General features: G+C 36.9%; 1 protein-coding gene across 2 annotated transcripts in view; it reads left to right on the forward strand.

Moving 5' to 3' along the window:
* The window catches only part of Srgap1 (SLIT-ROBO Rho GTPase activating protein 1), a 291,780-nt gene that overhangs the window by 159,948 nt on the left and 106,431 nt on the right, over window positions 1-25,401 (forward strand). For both annotated transcript variants that reach the window (XM_046430664.2, XM_046430665.2), the window contains exons 4-6: window positions 78-140; window positions 23,836-24,018; window positions 24,494-24,622. In XM_046430664.2, coding sequence (XP_046286620.1) covers window positions 78-140; window positions 23,836-24,018; window positions 24,494-24,622 — 375 coding nt within the window. The remainder of the gene's footprint in view (window positions 1-77; window positions 141-23,835; window positions 24,019-24,493; window positions 24,623-25,401) is intronic.

Consider the following 25,401-nt stretch of genomic DNA (forward strand, 5'->3'; position numbering starts at 1 on the left):
ATATACATATATATAATTTATAAACAAGTTTCCGTTACATTTTCAAATATTCTTTCTTAATTTCTTCTTGATTACAGAGCAAAGAGATTGCATTTCAACTTCATGAAGATTTAATGAAAGTTCTTAATGAGCTTTACACGGTAAGCACTTAATTTTTCTTCTATTGCAAGAATTCTTGGTTTAGCTTTCGGATTTGGAGAAACATTGTTCATTTTATAACTTAATGCAAGCCGGAGTGCCGGTGGGTGCTCTTCTGGTTGAAATATAGGACCAGGTGGATGCGTGCACACCACCATATGCATGTACTGTATTCCTTTGCCTCTCTCCTGATTTGGAAAGACTGCACGCCCATGTGCACACACACACACACACACAGAATTAGCATACTTTAAGAAACCAGAGGCAAGGTGCTTTATAGGATATTAGTAAGACATGTTTATAATTGGTTGGATTATATGGATCTGTGCACATATTCAATTCCAGAATATTTTGTTAAAAATTGTTGTCATTCTGGGACTTGAGAAATTTAGAGTTGCTTTATTCGGGGTACTTTAATTTCTTTTTCTTTTCTTCCGCTGCCCCTCCCACTTCAGTTCAATTAATTGTTTGGTGAATGGATTAATTTATTAAAATTACTTTTGTGAGATATCTATTTTTCCTTCCTTATAATAATTTGCTTTAATTAAAAATATTCTATTTAGGTTATTACATATGATCTTAAGAAATTAAATTATTTAAAATAACATTAGAAGAATATTTCTAGGGTCTGAGAAGGGTGCAGTGGGAGTAGAAAATGGAAATTAACAATTCACAATATATGCATATTAGGAAATATCCCAGTGTGTCCCATTTAAGTGTACAGTTGATATGTTGATATTATAATAAAATATTTTAAAATAGAAAAACAATTATTTTTAAAACTAATACCAATGATGTAAGTTGGAATTAATGATATGCCATCTAAAATTTTTTTATACTGCATTATCATATTTTTAAACATGTTTTCCTTTCAGAGGTTTTGGGGAACTTTTTATTTTAAAAGAAAATAACATAATGAGAAATGAGAATATAATTTATCCTAATGATAAATATTTACATTTTTATTGCACAAGATTACTTGAATTTTTCTTTAAGAAAAACTGAAACATTATTAAAATGTGATTCTTGATTTTTTATTTCAAGTTCTATTTGTTCCTAAAATCCACATGTATAAAATGTGATTTAATGAATTAAATTTTTAGTGTTCCACTGATAACTTCTAAATTAAGTTATAAATTAAACTTCTATAAGAGGAGTGATATTTTTACAAAATGAACTTTATTTTTGTATATGTATGATGAATATGTATTTTTATAAAGCACATTTGCTACCTCCATATTATAAATTGAATTGATTGACTTCAGCGCGTTAATTCCTCTTTAGAAATGTTAAATTGTACATGTAACCTGCAAACCCCTCATGTTATAAGGTCTATCTATAGTCCAATTAATTTTAAAAAGAGTTTTAGATTATAAAGGCCAATTACCTGTCCATACTTGATATGACTTGTTAATTTCTGACAACTCAAGATATGAGCCATTTCTGGAAGTATTATCATTTAAAAGTTAAATGAGCATTGTGCTTCTGAGACTTCAAGAGAACAAACAGAAATTCTCTTGTTACCTGTCATTGAATTGTTTTAAGATGAGAACTTCATGGTACTTTCCTTGTGGTTCCCTTTGCTTGAACGTTGTTTCATCTAGAAATAGAAACCATCCTTAATACTTTAAAAAATAAACAAGTCTGCTGGTTATCACAGCATTATGGACAAAAGCCTGTTGATATTGGTCTGAAACTAGCCAGAGTAGCAGAACATCAAGGTAAACTTGATCATTGCATGCAAGAAAAGTCAGAAGGAGGGCATGAGAATTGTCTCTCAGTGAAGGATGTATAGAGAGAAATTTCTCCTAGATCCATCCCATTGACTGGACTTAGACATTTAGCAGACTTCACGTAGTTGGATCAAGTTCACTAACACTTTCTCAAACCTCTAATCAACACCAGTCTGAAAGCCTGAAGGAGCCAGGTTCCTGGAAAGGCTACCAGGATTTGAGTGACCCTGTCAGAGTCATTTAACTTCTCAGAATCAGTGGAGGAATTAACAGATAGAGAAGAGAGGCAAAGAGGTTTTAATTATGTCATGTGTAGATCACTTTGAGCTCCTGGGGAAATATTTTGCTTTAATCAGAGACACTGTTCAGCCAAGACAAGTGGTCCATTCAATGGAAAAAGAACTACATTGTCTACCTACCTACCTCTTTCCCCCAAACCCTCCTTCTTTTCCTTTTTCCCTTCTTCCCTCAAACACACCTACTCTTGTTGCTCTAAAAGGAAATGCCCTTTGGTCTTTTCTTGCACTTTATATTCGGATACACAGATTCTTGTTCAGATGAAATCTATGAAGAGTAAGGTGAGTTATGTTTTACACAGTGGACCAAGAGTTCAAGAAGGGTGGTTATCACCATATTCTGGTTATAAACAAATAAACTGGTTTCATCATGCATAGAATTTTGTTTAGCAGATGATGTACCAATGATTGCTGAAGTTATAGATATAAACCATGTAGCCTCTAGGAATTGAGGATGCCATTTAATTGCTTGACAGACAAATATTCACTACTCATTCTCAATCCTTGAAACTCCTTGTGAGTTGAAGGTGAACATTGAGAAATATGCTAGCTGCTTTATACCAGTGGAATATTTTAAGTTATGATCAACTTTAGTGGTAGATGATGGTCTTATGTGTAGGCTTGTTTACTCCAAATTATGGCTTCTACCACAATTGCTGATATTCCAAACTTTGATCAGAAAACTTTATCTCAAATAAAATACAAATGCCCGGGAAGGCAAATAAAAAGAAATGACTTAGGATCACTTCTACTTTAGAACTTAAACTGAATTTGATCAGTTCAGATTGTCTAAATGATGTGATAGATACATGGTGTGATGAATTATAGATTATATAATAGAACATGAAGTCTGGGCTTGTGAGTAGGAGAAAGAAGATGGTAACTCAGAGTGGTTTCTGAAATAGAAGGAATGGCTTTGAAGTGATGCACCTCCATTTGAATATTTTTGCCCAGTTTTGCTTTTACTTAGGGGGAGGGGGAAAAAACACCTCAAGATAGTGTCAGGCCTCCATTTGGATTTTTAAACTACCACCAGGGACAGCCAAAGCAGTTAAGATTAAATCAGCCTTGAGTAACAGAGATGTACTCAAAATAATGGCATGAAAAAAGTAGTTTATATTCTCTCATACATAATAAAAATCAAAAGACGGGCACCCAGAGCTGGTATGTTACAGAAAGTTACATAAAGCCATCTAAAATCAGGCTCCTCTCTCTGATAGGCGGATACTAACACACAATAAGGAAGAGGTAGGGAAGAATAGAAGTACTTTGGATTAGACAAAGGGGAATGAAGGGAAGGGAGAGGGGATAGGAATAGGAAAGACAATAGAATCAATCAGACATAACTTTCGTATGTTCACATATGAATGCACAACCAGTATAACTCCACATCACATACAATCACAAAAAATGGAAAGTTATGTTACATGTATTTATGATACGTCAAAACACTTCCTACTTTCATGTATAACTAAAAAGAAAAAATTAAAAAAATCAGACTCCTCCTAATTCACTCTTCAGAGAAGCCCAATTGCAATATTTGTCCTTATGGTTCAATATAGTTCAATAGTTTCTAGAACTTCAGCCATTACCTTTGTGTTCCCTGAAACAGAATGGAGAAAAGAAAGAGGGCTGGCCCCTTGTCTTTCAAGGAGACTTAATGAAAGTCTTACATTACTAAACTTTTGCATTCAGCTTATTTATCAGAATTTAGAACATGGTCCTACCAGGCTGCATGGAGATCTGGAAATTACAGTTTTTAACTAGCTAGCTCATTGCTAACCAGTTTTTTTTTTTTAATAGGGATTCTGACAATTTGAAAAATAATGGGAGTTATTTATAGATAACTAGTCAATCCTGCCAGAGTGGCTAACATTGATTGTATGTTTATTATGTATGTGTTAGTTTTTGTGCTGTACACATTACTTAAACCATCTTAATTGATATAGTATTGCTAAGAGATGGCTATTCTTGTTATCCTCATTCTATAGAAGAAGAACTTAAGAGCTGAGAGAGGCTTGCCCTAGGTTGTACGGTACATAGGAAAGTGGAATTTCAAGTCTGGATCTGGTTCCAGAGCCTATGTCCTTTACTGTCATTTTACTTCTGTTGCTATAGTTTTGGGGAACCATTTCTAAATTAGATCTCTAAATGTTAATGCCTCCCCCACAACAAAGAATAATTAAGCAGTTTATCGCCTGCTCATTTGTATTTTTTAGCATCCATGGCATTAATGTTGCTTTAGTAAAAACGTTTTAAGTGAAAATTTGAACATGTGTCTCAATGGCAACCTGTACTTCTTAGAAATGTTAATTTAAATATCTAACAGATGGAACTCATTGTGCAAAAAAAGTGAAAGGGTAAACCAAATTGTCAGACTCCCTTTTTGAGTCAAATCTGCTAATTCACTTCCTTTTGAGTTGAATACTTAAATGAGAGCTAAAGGATAGAATCAGCTAATTTGAGAGCAAAGAAGCCAGGGAGAGTATTATGCTATAATGAAATAAAAATGACCAAACTGGCAGTCGGCAAACTTGAATCTGAATCCCAGTTACAGTGACAGCAAGCTATGTGGCCCTTGCTGGTCATCTGTATTACTGGGTTCTCTAGAGAAACAGAACCAAATAGAGTATGCGAATGTGAGTGTGTGTACAAGGTGAGGTATTATAAGGAGCTGGCTCTCACAGTTATAGAGGATGAAAAGTCCCAGGATCTGCAGTTGGCAATCTGGAGACCCAGGAGAGCAGTGGTGTTAAGTTCCAGTCCAACTCCACATCTGAAATCAAAAAACCAATGTCCCAGCTCAAAGATCATTACACAGAGAGAATGAATTGTCTCTTAGCCAGCCTTTTTGTTCAATGCAGGCCATCAGTGGATTGCATAAGGCCCAGCTACATTGGGAGGGCATTCTGCTTTATTCAATCTACTGATCCAAATATCAATCTTGTCTGCATACATTTTTACATACAGACCCTGAATATTTTTGACCAAATAATCAGGCACCCCAAGGCCTATTCAAGTTGACACACAGAATTATCCATCATGGCATTGGATGAGGCATCAGAGAAGGGGAAGGGCCAAGGCTTAAATCACAGCCCTGTCACTTTCTGGGTGCATGTGACCCTTTGCCTCAGTTTTTCATCTGTAAAATGGAGCTCATAATAATGACCAACTCTTAGAGTTAGTAAAAGAATAAACATTGTGATGACTTATTGATTCATTCAATGCACATTTTTGAATGCTTCCTTTGCCAGGCACTTTTCAATGTACTGGCAATACAGTTGTGAATAAAAACAGACCAAATACTTCCGCTCAGACTTTTATATTCCAATGAGGAGATACAGACAATAAACAAACAACAACAAAAAGTCTAAAATGGCAGGTGTAAGCACTAAGAGGAAGAACAAAGCTGAGTTAATACAGGTTAAGCATCCAGAACAATGCCTGGCACATAGTAGATGCTTACCAAATGTTAGCAGTCAGCGTCATCCTCCTCATCTCTTCCTCGCTATCAGTGGAGTGAGGATGGTACCAACTCACAGATTAAATGCAAAGATCAAGGCTGATGTTAATATTAATTACAGATGTTTTTCACATATAGACAAGCAGAGTGTTCTTTATCCAAAATGCTTTGAGACCAGAAGTTTTTCAGATTTGAGGGTTTTGTAGATTTTGAAATAGTTGCATAGACTTTACTTGTTGGACATCTTTAGCCAAAAATCCAAAATGCTTCAAAATCCCCCAAATTTTTGAGCATCTTGTCAGCACTCAAAAACTTGGGAAATTCAGGGCTGGGGCTGGGCCTCAGTGGCGGAGTGCTTGCCTAGCTTGCATAAGGCACTGGATTTGATCCTCAGCACTACATAAAAGTAAAAAACAAATAAAATAAAGGCATTCTGTCCATCTACAACTACAAAATAAAAAATCAGATTTTGGATTTTCAGAGTAATGATTCTCAATCTATGTGTGCATGTGGTTTTGTTATTGTTTTTGCTTCAGTGAATATTTGTTCAAAAAGAACAAGGAAGATAACTATTCTAAGAAAACTGAATCAATAGTAAATGTTAGTAGGTCTGCACTGAGGAGTAGGATAGTGAAAGGTAAAAATAAACAATGATGACACAAAGGTCACAAGGAGCATTCAAACCAAAATTTTCCTTCATTTAGCCCAGCAAAACATCATCATGAGAACATAATGATTTTTAAGTAATGATTTTTAGCTTGTCCCAATATCAAAATCTCAACAGGGTACGCAATATTCTTTTAATTACAAATCGTAATTTGCAATTATTTGCCCTCCATTAATTCTTTGCCTTGCCTAGGCTCCACAGCATTTTTACGAAATAGAGTTTATGTCCTCAGTAAGCTAATTCTAATAAAGATTAACACAGAAGTCATGATAAATGCACATGAAATTGATTGTTCATTATGTGTCATTGATTATCACACCCTCTGTGCATCGCTGGCACACATGGCTAGCCAGACCTGAGGTCATCCATCCTCAAGTCCCATTAAATCACAAGGAAGAGAGCTGAGAACCAGAAGATTTATTCCACCCTTACCATCAATCAAGCCCATTATCTATTCATTTCTCACGCCAGCCCTAACAGGCAGGTATCCTAATTCCAGTTTTACGAACAGGAAACGGGACTCTAAATAATTAGCTCAGGATCACATAGGCAATAAATGACTCTTCTAAAATCTAAACCCAGTTCTGTTTCCAAAGCCCATTGACTCCCCATTAGACAATTATCTAGGGAAGTCTGTGTGGGAGGAGAGAAAAGCCGGGATGGATGGAAACTGATCTAAAGAATAGATGGGATTCAAGGTAAAACACCTTTTGCTTATAAAATCTTTTCCAGACTGTTCTATGAGTTACAAAATGGTCAAACCCACGTGGTTTTGCCTGTTTGGGTTCAATATTAGGATGTGTTCATTCTGGGTACCTCTTAAAGACATACCATTCATTTAGCTTTACTACCTGTGAAGGTGTCAACTTTGCCTGTCAATGGCTGCTGCTGAGAATCCACTGTCTTGTTCCAGTTGCTTGTTTTTCTTTCTTTTGCCTAACAAATGTAAATGGTGGGTAGAACCCATTCCAGAGGCAGCTTCAAACCCAGAGGCTGCCCAGCAATTTGTTCCAGGAGTTTTTAGGGAAACAGAATTGCCAGTGAGCTCAGAATCCACTCTGGCCTTTACAACATAAAAAGAGCTACTTATTTTTTTAGAGGAAAGATGCTGCTTATTATATTGAGCTCTTCCTTTAAAATTCAGCTCAGAGGACTGTCAAGGACAGCTTTCCATTGGATTCCATGAGCCTCCTGCAAGCCTGGAGCTAAGGCTTCCTCTCTAAAAAGGAAACAGCCCCAAGGCAAGGTTGAAAAGTCACTGTGAAAGAGCTCCAGACACTTGCCACCTGATATCAGAAGATTTTTCTCTGAGTGAGCCTCAAAGAGGTTTTTATTTTATTTTTTATTTTTTAGTTAAGTATTTATTTTAGCTCAAGGGCATTTCGAGTATTTGAAATATATATTTCTGTAGTGGAAATGAAAATTCTCTCCTTAGCGAGGACTGCAAAAATGCCTGTATCTCAGAACAAAACACTAAACAAAGGGAAATATGGAGTAAAACTTTCATTAAAAGGCTCCCAAATTGTAAACCTCTTTGGAATACTACATCCTCCATGATGCCACCTGGGAAACATTTTTTCAAACCTATCTATTTCGAGATCATGGGTGGACGAAGTGTTTCCATGGGCTTCGATTGCCAGACACTTGGATGGAAAGAAAGAGGATCATATGACTTCCTGCCAACAACCTCTGAATTCTAATCTTGGCTTTGACACAGACTGACTTTGGGAATTTAACCAACTTCCTTTTTCTGGCCAAATGATTGGATTTTATAAAATTACCATTTCAAGGAACCATAATGACAGCTGTTTGATAAGAACTTTAATGTAGATGTCTCTTAGGACATCTTGTTAATTAATAATGCCAACTGCTCCCTAGCTTCTGCATGGAGTTATTTTCTTAATAAGGTTTGAAACTTAGTTAATGTTGGTGCTTTTGGACCACAGGTATAGTTGTTTATAAGTGTGAACAATATGAACTCCCCTCCCCCCCAAAAATATTTGGCTTAAAAATGAAAATGTTGGGCTGGGGATGTGGCTCAAGCGGTAACGCACTTGCCTGGCATGCGTGCGGCCCGAGTTCGATCCTCACCACCACATACAAACAAAGATGTTGTGTCCGCCCAAAAACTAAAAAATAAATATTAAAATAAAAAAAAATGAAAATGTTAGCCAGGCACAGTGGCCCACACCTGTAATCCCAGTGGCTCAGAGGCTGAGGCAGGAGGATCAAAAGTTCAAAGCCAACCTCAGCAAAAGTGAGACTAAAAGTGAGCTAAGCAACTCAGAGAGACTCTTTGTCTCTAAATATAATACAAAATCGGGCTGAAAATGTGGCTCAGTGGTCAAGTGCCCCTGAGTTCAATCCCCAGTAACCACCCTCCACCCCCAACAAAGAAAAGTGCTCAAATAATCTACTAAAACAAAACAAAAAAAACCCTACAAAATATTTCATATTAAGAATCTTTATCACTGGGCACAGTGGCACATGCCTATAATTCCAGCAGTTCAGGAGGCTGAGGCAGAAAGATCACAAGTTAAAAGCTAGCTTCAGCAACTTAGCAAGGCCCTAAGTAACCCAGTGAGACCCTGTCTCCAAATTAAAAAAAAAAAAAAAAAAAAAAAAATTTTAAAAAGGGCTGGGGATGTGGCTCAGTGGTAAAGCACCTTTGGGTTCAATCCCTGGTCAAAGCTTTATATATATATATATATATATATATATATATATATATATATATATATATATATATATATAACATATGTGATTTAGATTTAAATATAATACTAAATATATATGACACATGCCAAAACAAAGAATAAATCATGAGCATTTTCCTTAAATTTAATCTCTCAAAATAGGCCAGGAATGTTGACCAACATTAATGTAAAAATATCATGTGAAGCAAATCAAGATCTAAACCAGTTGTACCAGAGGATACAATTAAACCTCTGTTAGTTCATGATTTTCTAACTCACATGATAATCTGAATTTAATACTGTTGTAGGCCAATGGAATTTTAGCATTAGAGGGGCCTTTAGAAATTATCAAATTAACCTCCTCATTTTGGAAGAATATCACAAAACCCAGAGACATTAAGTGATCTACTAAAACCCCAGAACTAATTTATAGCCAGGCTGGAACTGAACTCAGCCTTTATTTTAATTCAGAAGAGTAAATAGGTTCCTGGGAGGTGTGTGCTGCTGTACCAGTACTGGTTCAGGGTTTTCACCATGGCAGAAGTGCTAAAGTAAGGACATGATAACAACTAACCTTTGTGCCAGGTACTATTTTAAGCATTTTACATAATTAGCTCTTAAAATTCTTGCAGTAGTCCTATGAGGTATGTAAGGCACACAGATATGTGGTACCTTGCCCAAGATCACACAGCAAGGAAGTCTCAGACCAGGCTGAGTCTGTGCTCTTAGCCTAGTACTCTACTCTCTTTTTTATTAGTGAGTATAAGGTAAAGCAGATCATTACAGTTACCCCTCTATATCGATGGGTTCTGCATCTGTGAATTCAATCAACCATAGATCAAAAATATTTGAAAGAAAAATACTTCTCTACTGAACACAGAGACTTTGTGCTCTTGTTGTTTCCTAAACAATACAGTGTAACTATTTACATAGCATTTACATTGTATTAGGTATTCTAAGTTATGTAGTGATGATTTAAAATATGCAGGAGGATGTGTGTAGGTTATATGAGAATAGTGTGCCCTTTTATATAAGAGGATTGAGCATCAACATAGACTTTGGTACCCAGAAGGGGTTGTAGAACCAAGCCCCTGTGGACAACTGTCACATTCCAACAGACAGCTTCAACCAGAGGGCTGTGGAGATCCAAAGAGAGGATACATTCAGGATTGAGAAAAAAAGCAGAGAGGAAAGGGTCTGGAAAGGGACTTCAAAGGATAGCCAGGCTTTCAGTAACAGGAGAGATGAAAGAAGGTTAAAGGCATTGAAGGAGCAGCCTAAACCAAGGCACAGAGTGAGAAAAAGCACAAGACACATTCATAGAATTTCCCTCTGGAGCCACTGAAGCCACATGGAGGAAGAACAACATCAGGAGTTGAATATTTTCAAGACAGTTACCAAAATGAGATTATTAAAAAAAGCAATAATATGGTCAGACACCCAGTCAAAAATGGTTTGAGAATTCAGAAGGCTTCTTGCGCAGATTAACAAAGGTCTCTCACTTTTCTTCTTTTTCTTCTCTTGAATAAATGAAATAAGAAGTATTCTGTTTGAGACATAGAGGCTATGTCTTAAATTCCAAACTATTATTCATTAAAGGAAAAGGATTCCATAGGAGTTTCCATTTTAGTTGAAGTTACAATTTTTTTTTTTTTAAGCAGGATCTCACTAAGTCGCTTAGGGCCTTGCTAAATTGCTGAGCCTGGCCTCAAACTTGTGATCCTCCTGCCTTGGCTTTTTGAGTAGCTGGGATGACAGGCATGCCCCAACCAAGCCCAGTTCCAACCTGCAATTCCAAGAATGTGAAGCTTTTTTGATTTTAGGATTCCAAATGTTTTATGTCCTCTGTTTAAATATTTTATAGACTAGACCTTGTAACTTAGATATCTCATGCACACATGAAACATTCAAGATGAGTGAAACATTTTCATGAAAAGAACTAAATACTTAAAGTTGCAGGTGACTTTGAAATTCTAGTAATTTGGTGGCCTTTCATTATGCATGTGCTTTTCCCTTCAACATTGCTAAATGCTCAAAACTTTTCCTTTGCCACCAAAGGCTATTGTTTAGTCTCTGCTGCCACTATGTTCATTGTGGCACTGATTAGTATGTATTCGTGTATTCTGTGTGCATGCTTGGGTGTTTTTTTTTTCAGTCGATTAAACTTGTATATCAGTGCCTCTGCAGAATTAATATGAAAACTCCTTTTTGATACAGGAACTTCCCCAACAACCTTCTTTATCATTGACTTTCTCTATTGACTTTTTTGGGCAAGGATTAAGTCTCTTTGTAGCTCAGTTTCTTTGTTACATAAAACAAAGACCATCCCTTTGCTCCCAGCCTCTCAGGTGTCTGAGAATAAGTGAGCATTGCTGGGTAGGGCTATTATGTGCTTAACAGATATTTTAGTCTATTCAGGCTGCTTAAAAAAAAAAAAAAAACCCACAGACCGGGGAGCTTATAAACAAAAGAAATTTATTTATTTTTCACAGTTCTGGAGTCTGGAAAGTCCAAAAATCAAGACATTAGCAGTATCAGTATCTGAAGAGGATTTGCTTTTTGACACTTAGTACCTTCTTGCTGTCTTCACAGGGTGGAAGGGAAAGGAGATCTGTCACAATCCTCTTTTATAAGAGCACTAGTTCCATTCATGAGGGCTCTGCCCCCATGACCTATTCACCTCCACCATGTTCCTCTGCATCACCTAGGAAGTTAGGATCCCAATTGTAAATTTGGAAAGATACAAATATTCAGACCATAGCAAATACAATAGAAGGCTGGGCATGTTTTGGTCAGATTTTTCATTGCTGCAACTAAAAGACCCAATCAGAACAATTATATAGGAGAAAAAGTTTATTTGGACTCACGGTTTCAGAGGTCTCAATGCATAGACAGCAGACTTCATTCCTTGGGGCTCAAGGTGAGGCAGGAAAGACATCATGGCAGAAGAATGTGGCAGAGGTAAGCAACTCACATGATGATCAGGAAGCAGAAAGAGCGACTCCACTTGCCAGATACAAATATATACCCTAAAGCCACAGCCCCCCAATCCCTACCTTCTCCAGCCACACCCTATCACTTCAGTTACCACTCAGTTAATCCCTATCAGGGGATTAATTCACTAATTGGGTTAAGGCTCTCACAACCCAATCATTTGTCCTCTAAACCTTCTTCCATTGTCTCACATAAGCTTTTGGGGGACACCTCACATCCAAACCATATCAGGGATTTTATTAATTATAATGGCATTCATGTAGACATCACTTGTACCAACTGCCATTGAAGTATTTGACATAGATTAATTCATTTTAGCTACATAACAACCTTATAGTTACTATTCCTATTCCAAACCAGAGATCAGAAAACTAAGCAACATGGTAAAAAGCAAAACTAGGATTTGAACCCACACAGCCTGACTTCTAGGTTTAATTACTAGATTGTTCTGAAATGGAATGGATTATCTTCTAAGACAGTGTTCTTTTTTGGAGGGCAGATGCCTAGCAAGTAGGAGAAAGGGGTTGCAACTTATAAAGTTCTACAATTTTGGAATTCAATTATTTGTCAAAGATTTGTCCCAAATCTCAGAATTGTGTCCTGTCTCTAAGTCAGATAAATAGAGAGTACTAAAAGCACTGTTGCCTCTGCTCTAAAATTGTTATAGGATCATCTCTACTGCGCCTAAGTCATATATACCAAGTGGCTGGAGATGGTTCTTTCAGCAAACATGAAAGTCCTGGGGAAAATACACAGCTCACATAGAGTTCCGCCATCCGGGAGCCAGGCATAATCGGGGTGCCAGGCTACATAGAGGTCTTCATTCTGGAGGCTTCCAGAAGATGCAAACTTCTGAACTCAGTGATAAAAGACAGCAGGGACAGGCATTCCAAGAAGGAGGAGAGTGTGAAAGAAAGCACAGGTGTGTGCCTGTATGGGGAACTCCATCACTTGAGTATGGCAAGTATGAGCAAATGAAAAAATAAATGGAGCATTACATTGGGCATTCAAAGTCCCCTGCCCTTGCCACTCTCTCTTTATCTCACCACAGTGAAATCATTTTTTAAAATTTTTTTCTTTTTAGTTGTTGATGGACCTTTATTTTATTCATTTATTTATATGTTGTTCTGAGAATCGAACCCAGTGCCTCACACATGCTAGGCAAGTGCTCTACCACTGAACCCCAACCCCAGGCCCCATAGTGAAATCTTGAGAGACAAGTGAAGGAAAATAATCTTTCACAAAATTAGAATGTATTGAATAAAATAATATTTATTTCACAGGACAGTCTTTGGTAATTGTAATGTAGGTTCGTATTGTAGTATTATGCCAAACTGTTAATTATGCTTATGCAAAGTTGTCTTTTGAACCAAAGAATAGTATAAACTAATTGAAAAATAATTGGATTTTTAGTAGTACAATATTAGTGAAATCACATAGGACAAGGCCTATTTGTGGTACATAGTAGGGAACTTCAGAAATTTTTTGTTGAATATGTATGTTCATCAGAAGTTCCTTAGACCATAAGCAAAACTAATAACCACATTTATGACTCAAAACCTTAAATTAGAAACTGTCTCTAATACTTCTAGAAATAGAGCAAGCTCAGATTAAGATTAATAAATACAGTTTACTCATTAAAAATAGAAACATTTTCTTTTTAATGAGGCATAAAATAATTTCATTAAATAGTTTTATTAAAGTAGCAAAATCTTATGAAACTAATTATAATTTATATTAGTGTTTCAAAATTATTGTTCAGTTTAACATTTTGAAAATGACTAATGCCCTATTTTACCTTAAATTTAACAAATCAAAAATAGAAGCGTGTTGCATATCAGTATGTCAGCCCTACACCTAGCAGAACCTTCCTGAGTTTTTCTCCTTAATGAGCACTTGATGATTGATCAATAATCAGTTGGGGAGCTAATTAAAGCCACTAGAGTGATAGATGGCCCTGAGTAAGGTTCATCAATGTAGCAGTATGCTAGACAGACTATGGGGACATTGTTCATTTGGGAGTATTTTCTGTAAGGCAAGGCAGCCGAGTTATGGTCTCAGAGCCCCATGGAGAATTCTAGAGAATCTTCTATCCCTGGCATAGCATAGTGTACTGTTTGCTGTCTCCAGTCAACAGAAGCAGAAGGAGATAATTAGTATAATTTGTTATTACACTTGTGTTTCTTTTAGGTTAAAATTTATCTGCCATCTACCCTGACACTAAAAAAAAAAAAAAAGTCCCCTTTAACCACTAAGAAGTGTATGTATTTCCCCAAATGATAAATCTGTATAGTATTGTTACAATTCAGATTCATAACTAAAATCCTGGAGTCAGTAGAACTTTAAAGTTGGAAAAGGCCTAAGAGATCACATGGACCAACCATCCTCCATGTAAGTGAAAAATCCTTGCCCAGGATCACACAGGCATGCACAGGGGACTGAGGGCTACACCCTCAGAAATCTAAGACAGGAGGTGCCTTGCAGGAACACTGGCTCCTGAAGATGGGGACAAAAACATTCATCTCTAGCAGAAAAAAAAAAAATAGGAATGACAGCCTGGATGCTATTTTCATATTCAGGCAGCTCCTGACTCAGGGTGGTTTAACTTGATTTTTGACTTTCTGACAGTGCCGAAACGACAGGCATTCAGTACAAACCGTACTTTAAATTTGGGATTTTGATGTTTTCTCCAACTAGCCACATGCAGTACAGTCCTCTCTCTTGTGTCGCTGGGCTGCAGCACAAGCTATCGCCCCAGCCAGCCGCACAATCAGGAGGGGAAACAACCAATTCTCTATGGGGTGCTACGTTGCCAGAGTTTTGGGGATATTGTGTTTTGTTTTCACATCGCATCATGACTACAAAGTGCCCATCTGTCTGTGTTCATGAGATCTTCAACACTTGATTATAAAATAGGCTTTGTGTGAGATGATTTTGCACAACTGCAGGCTGATGTAAGTGTCCTGAGCAGGCCAGGCTGAGCTGTAACATCATTCAGAGGTGAGGTGTATTAAATGCATTATTGACTCATGATATTTTCTACATATAATAAATTTATAAGGATGTAATTGTATTCTGAGTTGAGGAGCATCTATACTACTCAATGCCATCCTACTCCATTTCCTCTAAACCTTATCAAATATTCCCTTTGTAAAGGATATATTAAAATTCTCTTGGAAAGAAGCCTTCTGGCCCCAGAAATGATGTGATGGGTCTTTCCTTCTGTGGTCGTGGCTCTACGTTTTCCTTCCTCTTTAAGTCCACACTTGTCAGTAATTCTGAGCTGTATAGTTTGATTTGGTTATTTCCCACATTGTGGTTCTAGAGAGAGAGACCTCCTGTTGTCATGTTGTCACCTCTAATAGATGAGGCCACACTGAGCATAGCATCAGAAAGGCAGAGTTTATAGAGATATTTTGCAACATAATAGGGCCAGAATCCAGGTGTGCTGTTTTGTAGACCAAAGCTCTTTCCTTTAAAAATGCTACTGTGTATAATTACTCCTGAAACAAAATCCTTAACACTACACTGGAGAGAATATAATTGTTTTCATGACTTTTATTAGCCTGACTTCCTCCCTTTGCAGTGTTCTCTGTCCTTCCCTGTGTTTTGTTCATTTTCTGCATCTCCGTTGCCCTGTTATTTGGTTGGTTGGCAGTCCCTGCACAGCAAGATACAGAGACCCAGACAGTGCCTTTTGTTCAAAGCATTTGTTTCGACTATAAATATAATTTGAGGATAAATTCAGACTGTTATGCTGATTTCGTTTCAATGGAGCCACAATGTACCTCAAGTTTTCTTGGATAAACAAGCTGAAAAGACAGCATTTCATCCTATTTGATTGTCATGTTGGCCTGTTTGTTCATAGTTATGGTTTCGATGTAAGGTGATGTGGGAGACAATGCAAGAAAGTTTAGAGATGAAATGATTAGGTTACGAGAGCTTTAACCTAATCAGTGCATTAATCCACTGATGGATTAATTGGATGGTTACTATAAGCAGGTAGGGTGTGGCTGGAGGAGGTGGGTTATTGCAGGCATATATTTGGGGGCTATATGTTTTGTCCCTGTAGAGTGGAGCTCGCTCTCTCTATTACTCCTGGTGCACGTCCCCAGCTGCTTTCCTCTACCACATGCTTCCACCATGATGCTCTACTTTATCTCAGGCTCTGAGGAATGGAGTCAGCCATCTGTGGACTGAGACCTCTGAAACCATAAGCCCCAAAATAATCTTCCTCCTCTAATTGTTCTTGTCAGGTATTTTGGCTGCAGTGGAGAAAAAGCTAATTAAAACCCTCATTCTAAAGAATGAGTGCTGAGATTCTTAACATATGTAAAAAGAAATATTGCTAACTTCCTCCCTTTTACCTTTTTAGAAATAATTATCCTTCGAATCATGGAGAAATCATTATTTATTATTAATGAATTCTTTTATGGTAGTCTTTTTCTCAAATTTCTGTAGTTGGCATTTATTGCGCAGTTATCATGTGTTAAACTCTTTCTTCTGTGCTCTTTGTGTGTGTTAACACATTTAGTCCTCCCAACTACCCTCTACAGTAACACTGGACGTTCAGTTTCACAATGAGGAAATTGAAGGCACAGAAAGATTAAATTATGTTGGGGTGAAAAGAACTTTCTGTCTACCTCTTGGATAATTTGAAACTATAAAACAGACAAATTAACAGGAGAGTATGTGAGAATCACACCAAGTATGAAAACTCAAAATAGGACCAGATGGTTAAAGCTTAAATACCTTCTTCATAGGGGGAGGGAACTAGGGCCTGTCGGCGTTTTGGAGATAAATGAATGAGCCTGAAGAACAGATATGGCGTGGCACAAAGTCCATCTGGGCTCTGGTGTGATGTTTGACTTTCAGTCCCTTCTGTGATGTGACTTTAATCTTCCTCAGTTGAGAAAATAACAAGAAGATAGAAGGCAAGTCCATTGTTCCCTTTTGGTGCATCCAGTCTTCAGGTAATTAGGGAGCTTTGGAGAAGAGCCCTTCCCTGCCTCTGCTGCTCCCCAGAGGCTCTCAGTCTGAAATCCCAAGCAGCACATTTTGCGTGTCATTTTTCTGAGCCTCAACAGTTACTTGGCCATGATCCCACAGCCAGAAAGTACAGAGGCAGAATTCAAGCCCAGGCAGGCTATCTTAGGGGTCTGAACTCTTAACCACCAGTAGAGTGGCTCTGAAGGTGACTTCTTCTAAAAATGTTACTTTGCAAATACAGTTAGGCTTTGTGAATTCTTGTTTTCATTGGCGTAAGAACATTCCAGACCCAGGGAGAGGAGATGGGCGTGTGAAAATTCATCATTGTGACAGTCCTAACTGACCACTTGTAGTCTCAGGGATCAGCACCTTTTTTAGCCCAGATGTCACAAAAGAGAATAAAAATTACTGTCTGGGGTCATGCACAGGACTTAAGTGGGAGGAGAGGGGTGGAAGACAAGAGTTCCATTGTTGATATTGGCTGAGTAGCATTCATGTTAAGGGTTGGTTTCTCCTGCCGTTACGTTCTTTATATAGATAAAATATACTCTCCCACCATTTTTTCTCCCTAAACTTAAATTTAAGCTGATTTAAAAGAAGCCACTCCCATTCAGCCTACCCTTAAGTCCACAACTGCCCCACTCCACTGCGAAAGCAGCTTTCTCTGTGTCTTCCCCTTGAAGCCTAGCACAGTGCCTGACATATGGACACTCAAGGGCTCATTGATAGATGAATAAATGCACGTCAGCATATATTACTCCCCTAAACTTGTGCTGACAACCAGCTAATTTAACAATAACTGTTCTGATGTCCACGTAATTCAACAATAACTGTCAATGTATGTTAAAAAATGTGTATTCCTTGGGCTAGAATTGTGGCTCAGCGTAGAGCACCCGCCTAGCATGGGCGGGACCTGGGTTCCATCCTGAGCACCACATAAAAATAAAGGCATTGTGTTGTGTCCATCTACACCAAAAAATAAATATTATTTTTTTAAAAATGTGCATTCCAGATAGCCTGGAAGGTTTTTTTTCAAAATATGAATTCATGTAATATGTTTTATGAACAGGTAGGAGTCTGAGTATTGAACTCCTAGGCTTCCCTCCCTGATCTTTTAGATTCATTTTTAAGAGGTTTTTGGTTAGCCTGAATCTCAGCAGGAAACAGTGGGAAAATCTGACATTTGTCTGCCTTTGTTGCACCTCAGATTTCCCAGCTGGGGAAGGGCACCTGTGCAAAGCCAGGTAGTCTGGTCCCAAAGCCTGAACTCTTACTTCTACATCAGACCTTAGAAACTGCCAAGAATGAGGACTACACACTGTGCTATGTGCTTCCCTGCATTGCCAATTAATCCTCATTTGCCATGGAGGAACAAGGTTTAAGGAGGCTAAGAAACTGCCCGGTTAGGCTGCAGTCCTGGAACTCAAATCCAAGAACTCCAGAAGCCATGTTCTTCACCAGAATTGGCTGAGTCACCAAAGAGCAAGAGGCTGGAGACGGCAAGCATAAAGGTGCTGGTACACCATGTCCTAAGTGTGCTTAAGTGAAGTCCTGCTGCTGCCCTGATCTAGAATAAGCCCCCAGAGTCTTAGGGTGGCTGAGCAGAGGCCATAACCTGGAGGGCAGGACTAGGGCTGTGCAGGCTCCTGGAAGAACCAGGCTCCTTGCATTGCAGCTGTAGGGGTTCCCTAAGGGTGTCCTGTGGCCTTTTCTTCTCTTTGAACCTGAGTACCTCCTGGGAAACAGTAGAAATGGGCTTCTAAGTCTGTGGTCCTACCCAGGTGGTATTGTTAAAATGGTGCTCGAAGACACAGTTATAATTAGAACCCTCAATACATTGATTATAGAAAGTAGATCTTGATCTTAGGTTGTTGAGAATTAAAGCAAACTAAATAATGTCATTCCTCAGAAGGGCTTTTAGTGATTGATGAATTTAGTGAAGCAGCAGGCTATGGAGTTAGGAAATATTGTAACGAACATATTGCTTCTCGTCCCTATCCTTTGCTGAATTGCTATAGCATCACGTTTTGCTGAGGATCCAACCCAGAGCATCATGCTTGCTAGGCAAGCACTCCACTACTGAGTTACATCCCTGGCCTCCCACACCTTTTATTTTGAGATCCATAAATTCCAACATTTATTGTACTTTGCAGTTAGTGAAATAAAACTATGTGTCGTCCCATTAATGCCATGCCAGGTGTTTAATGATGGTGCTATTTTTGGATGCCAGGGATGGAGAAAAACAATGCCAGGTACATAGTAGACATTTAATAAATATTTGTTAAATTAATGGGTAGACTGACTATAAAATGAGTTCCTGGCCTTCATGTGTTTCTCACCAATTGTCTATTTTGCCCATATAGTCTATAAAGCAATATTAAGGATTTAAGGTACTCTGACTTTGTTGTAACATGTGGCAGAGTCTGAAGTGCTCTCAATAAATTAAGTCTTGGCATCCTCCCTTCCCACTACACCTTCGCTGATGCTATCCTTGCTGCCTCAATGCCCTCTTACTTAGTCTCTGCCCACTAGGGAGTATCTAAGGCCCATGTTTCAAACTCCAAAATTGTAAACTCTTAGAAGATGGGAAGCAGGTGTTTGTAAAAGAGTACTCATCAGAAGTGATGAGCACGAAGCAAATGTGGAATCAATAATTATTTTTCTGATCTCTTTTCCTCCTATGGAAACAGAGTGACTGTATCCCCAAGGTCAAGAGGCCTTCCGTCTGTGCAATGCTTTAGACTTTCCAAAGGTTATGGTGTAGCAGTTCAGAATGCCTCATCTGAAGTCAGACTGTCTGGCTTCCAACCCCCTGTTATTCGGCCAGTTACCATCTGAGTGTCCTTAGACAAGTTACCTAACCTCTTTCTGCCTCAGCTTTCTCTTCTTTACAATAATGAGAGAAATAAAGTTATCTACCTCATAAAATTACTAAAAGAATTTAAATAAGTTATTTTGTAAAGTGCTTAGAATAATGTCTGTCACATAGTAAGCATTATGTAATGCTTGTCAAACTACATATATACATATAGATCGTGCATGTCTATATTGGTGGTATATATTCACATACATAGATATATACACATACATAATAATTATGTACTCGGTAAAGTTGAAGTTAAACAATTGTGGACACACAATTTGGCATCCACAATAACTTCATAAGGTGAGCAGAGATATTAAATAATTTCCTCACACTTGGTCGTTGGTAGATCCATTCCTCTAATCCATGTCTTCTGATTCTGAACGAGAAATCAAAAAGTAGAAACTATAGCTTTTATCCACTGATCTTCCCCCAAACATGTAGTTTTCAGATTCAAAATTATTTCTTTACACCAACTGTTGAAATTTACTATACGTATTTTAATTATTTTGATTTAAAGCACAAGAATTGTGTCAGACTCAGGATATGAGCCTTTCAGTAAAAATTAAAAATAAAAATATCTATATATATAAATATATAAATCCATGATGTGAGTCACTTTTTATTTGACTACATTTTTCCTACAATTGAAGAAAGATAAATTGAGTGTGTTGAATGGGGAATTATGTTTGAAGTTTTAGTAGAGAAGAATTCAAATTAGAAAATATACGGTTGGACTACATTTAAATGGATATATGTCTGTCATGCCATTTAGTATGCAAAGACTTGTGTTTGCATTAAACTGAGGGAGAAGCAGTTACTTTCCTGGCAGTATATATTCAAAATGCACCTTTGAAAAATAAAGGCATTTTGTTCTTCTCTGGGGGGGAAAAAAAGCTGTTATTTTATTTTAAATACAAGACATATTTGACTTCTGTCAACGGCTTACATTTTAATAATGCAGTTTGTACTTGCATTCATTATCTGCAATTAGAATTCTTCAAAAGCTTTTAGCATTTTTCTCCTGAACTTTTAAAATTCATTCATCGTTACTGTTAACATTTTAGGGAACAATGATTTCATAAGTCCAACTGGAAAACTAAAAGAAATTTGTTGTCTGAAAATTACTGCTGAACTAGGTAGAGCATCCTCAGCTCTTATGCTGAACCTCATTATGGTCAGATATTTACACGCTTTTCATCATAGTATTGGGTCAGACTCTAATGTTTTCCTTTTAACCCACATTAGTTAATTAGAAATCCTATACCAGCAATCAGCTCAGTCTTTCTTTTATACTAAGGCTTAGTTTGTGCAAATTACCTGCTTATACTAGTGCCCACTATCCAAGTAAAACAAGAGTCCAGAGGACTCATTTCTTTGTCATGTATTGAACGGAAATATTTCTCAGATACCCAGAATTGTCTGATATGTCTTTTCATCCAGGTGTGGTGGGAGTCATGTGTTCTCATTTCTTTCTGCCTCTCAGTTAGCAAGAAGAATACAAACAGCTAAGCAGCTCTGTGAGTGGGGCATCTGTGCACATGTGTGTTGAGTTTTTTCACCCTCTCATTTTAAGATGTAACTGGAACCAGGACCTAAATGGTATGTGGGTTTGCTTCAGGCAGAGAATATAAACAGAGCCAAGCCTAGCAATGCAAGGTGTGTAGTGGATTCATTGACCTCGCTGTTTGCCCAGCTGCAGGGTGACTCCCTTCTCATTCCCCAGCTGCCCAGCTCCTTCCCACTACTTTTTTATTTTCTTTTAAACTGGAGTAGCCAACCAAACTTCCCCTGGATAGGTTTAATAATTACTAAAAACAGACAACTTTCCAATGACAGCTCAGAAAAAGCCGCCACTGCTGTAAAGTTTAGCCTTTACTTTGTTCTCGTTCAGTACTGCCTTTGCATTTTTAAGAAAAGACATCATTCGATTTTTTTTTTAATAAAAATAAGTAAAGGCTCTTCACCAAACCCAAGTTTTACTCTTCAAAGTAGTAATCTTAAAAATATGTGCTGTTGAACCATATGAAAATATCAGTTTTCCAAGTTTTTTAAAATAACCTACAGAAACAGCGATTTTATGTAGTTCAACCTAAATAAACAACATTTGTTCCAGAGATGCTTCCAGGCTTCACATTGTATTAAGACTCATCTTTTGAAGTGAGAAAACTAAAATTTATTACTTTAAAATATTATATTAGTCTCAACTTCTTAACAGCTATACTTGAGCTATAAAATTGAGTAACTTTTGGCTACTTGCAGATGACATGAATCTGCCTTATAATTTTTGACATATTCTATGAGAAAGTGCCAGCACTGATGCTCAGTGTTGGGTTCTAGTTCCAATATGTTCCTTGGTACGTTGGTGTATCACACCTATGTGTGTTGGTTTCTTTCTTAAGGAATATAAATGCACAAAATACCCAGATTTCAGAATTTTCCCAGGTGCCTGATTCTGCAATGCACATTAGAATTATATTGGAAAACTGATTTTTAGGTAAAATCTCTAAAAATCTGTGACTATTTTATTTTTATGTATCAGAGAACACAGAGATTATATGTAAATGTTGTTACAAGAATAAGTAGCAAATACCTTTACTCATTTTTTGAGAAAATATTTATTAAGTATGTTATCTAAAGTACTTTAGAGATAGATCAGTTTTATTTTGTTTCTGTTTTTATTAGTAGAGCATAAAATTGGCAGAGCCTCAAAAATTTACATATTCTCTAACCCTGCAATTCTACTTCTAGAAAGTTCTCCTAGGAATTATGACATAATTTTGTCCACAAACATTTTTGTAATAATAAGATAACCAAAATTTTTCATAATTGAGAATTCATTATATAGGTTAACAACTTGCATGGAAAAGATACATTACAAAATGTTCCACATATTCCTAAATGTTATTAAAATATAAGTTATGTATAATTCATTTCCAAGGGAAGAACTAAGATGAGATATACATGAAGGGTTTTCAGCACAGCTTTCTTTATAGAGCAAAAAATTGAAATAATCCTAAAATATTCAACAATACTGTTTACTTAAGTATGTATGGACATTATATAAAGAAGTATTATACAGACCTTCTTCTTATTTGGAAGAATATTTAGTGATATAGAAAAATATTCTGATATATTAATTAAAAGAAGACATTAAAAATTGTACAAAAATGGGCTGGAGTTGTGGCTCACTGGTAGAGCACTCGCCTACTACATGTGAGGCACTGGGTTCAATCCTCAGCACTACATAAAAATAAATAAATAAATAAAGGTATTGTGTCCATTTATAACTAAAAAGAATTTAAAATAATTGTACATGTAGGATGATCCCAAATATTTAAGGGGAGAAATAAATATGACATTTTTAAATGAAGAAGTGGGTGTGTGTGTTTTTATAGGTAAAAGACTAGAAGACTGTATACCAAATCTTAACCATGGTTTGCTGTGTATTTTATTTTCTGCTTTGTATCATGTATTGTCTACCCTGAAATTTTAAGTATCACTTTGTGATCAGAATAAACAATGTTTTTAAACTACAACTATATATGAACCTTAATATTTAAATTTGGTATTTTGAAAGGAGATTTTGTGTGATAAATTCCTTTTTTCCTATCTAAGCTGGAGTTTTGGTTGGGTTAAAACTTATCCATGAATAAATAGTTTATTCTGCAAATTAGTAATGCATGTGTGATTTTAGAGAAACACTTTTAAGCTTAAGAGAACTTTCTGAGTATGTTGAAAAGTTTGCAAAAGACTCTTAAATCATTTTTTCATCAAAGCCTGTCCCCTAAGTGCCTCTTCCTGGCAGGTGAATTTGCATATTTGTTTGCTTTATGTAGAAGCAATAGGCCATAATTCATGTATTTTACTAACAATCTGTCTTTTTCCTGCCAGTTGGAAGGCGATATTTTTAACAGACACATCATTTAATGGTTTGCATTCACTCTGTAAGTTACAGGCAGACATCTTTTAACAATTTGGGTTACTTTTTCACAGGTGATGAAAACATACCACATGTATCATGCAGAGAGCATCAGTGCAGAGAGCAAGCTGAAAGAGGCTGAGAAACAAGAGGAGAAGCAAATTGGGAAATCTGGTGATCCTGTCTTCCATATTAGACTAGAAGAGAGACATCAGCGGCGAAGCTCTGTAAAGAAAATTGAAAAAATGAAAGAAAAGGTAAGTGAAAATATATTGCAGAGCCCTCCGTCTTCAGCGAGGAGCTAATAATGCACTAAGAACACTGCCGCAAAATCACTGATCTAAGCACATTGTAAATTATTGTGAAATGACACGCATTTCCTCCCATGGGAAAGAAAAATGTTTAAGACACATAAAAATCATGTAATAACAGCTGGACATCATTTAGTGGTGAATGCCAAGTATTGAGTATAAATGTGGAAAACTTGAACGGCAACAAAGAGATTTCATTGCAAATGGGCCTGAAGCCCAAATACATTGTTGTTATTCCCCATAGCTGGGTAATTTTAGTTTGTTATTTAAATCAATTTCAGAATGTACTTTTCACAAAGACTTAGAGGGTCATTTGTATATGTGGAATAAATTATTTAGATTAATAAAAATTCATGTATGTTTCTCTGTCTTATTTTAGAATGGCTTTGTCTCTCAATGCCTGCATCTTCTTCCTTTCCAGAGACAAGCAAAGTATTCAGAAAATAAGCTAAAATCGATTAAGGCACGGAATGAATATCTCCTAACACTTGAAGCAACTAATGCCTCAGTTTTCAAGTACTATATTCATGATCTTTCGGATTTAATTGATGTAAGTAATTATGGTTTTTATGTTTCCATATTAAGATGGAATTAACAATAGCTTTCCTTCATTAACTGGAAAACACCATTCTTGATTAAAATAATGTTATTTTATGTAGTACTCAGAAAAATACTTCCCATTCCACTATATGGGATACTTACACACTATGGATTCTAAGACATTTGTAAAAAAAAAAAAAAAAGCGTGTATCTTAAAACCGGTGATAATCAGGTGATTAGGGTCTTTGAAGCTGCAAGTACCTGGTGAGCTCAGCCAGAAAGGGGACCCAGCCATTTGCAAATTATGCAGTGACATAGCCCCAACCATTCATTGATTCAAAATATCTTAATTGGGCTCCTCCTTTTGTGATATGCTGAGGCCCTAAGAAGCCATGTAGAATGCTTAGCCTCTGGAAAATAAAATGGAGAAGACAGGTGTTAAGCAAATGACTACACAAGTGATTGCTCTGTGACAATTATGACAAACACAGGGAAGCAAAACTGGGCAAACGAACCACTCTGACAGATTATTCCATGTCTCTGTACTTTCTTGGGATATGGAGTAAAAAAAGCAGTAATTGGGCTCATTTAGAATTCTCCAAAAATATATCCACAATTACATTCATACAGCATTTGCTGCTGTTATTCCACAGTGTTAGGCCTCTGCATCCTTCATCCTTTCATTCATAAAATGTAACCTAGTGATCATGCCAACACTGTAGGAAATGCAAAGATGAAACAGACAAAAACCCTGTGCCCCCAAATGCCAGTACCTGAATTTAAAAGATA

This window comes from Marmota monax, unplaced genomic scaffold, assembly GCF_021218885.2.
Source record: "Marmota monax isolate L192 unplaced genomic scaffold, Marmota_monax_Labrador192_F-V1.1 WCK01_AAM20220418_F8-fsc00056, whole genome shotgun sequence".
In the NCBI taxonomy this organism is placed as follows: Eukaryota; Metazoa; Chordata; class Mammalia; order Rodentia; family Sciuridae; genus Marmota; species Marmota monax.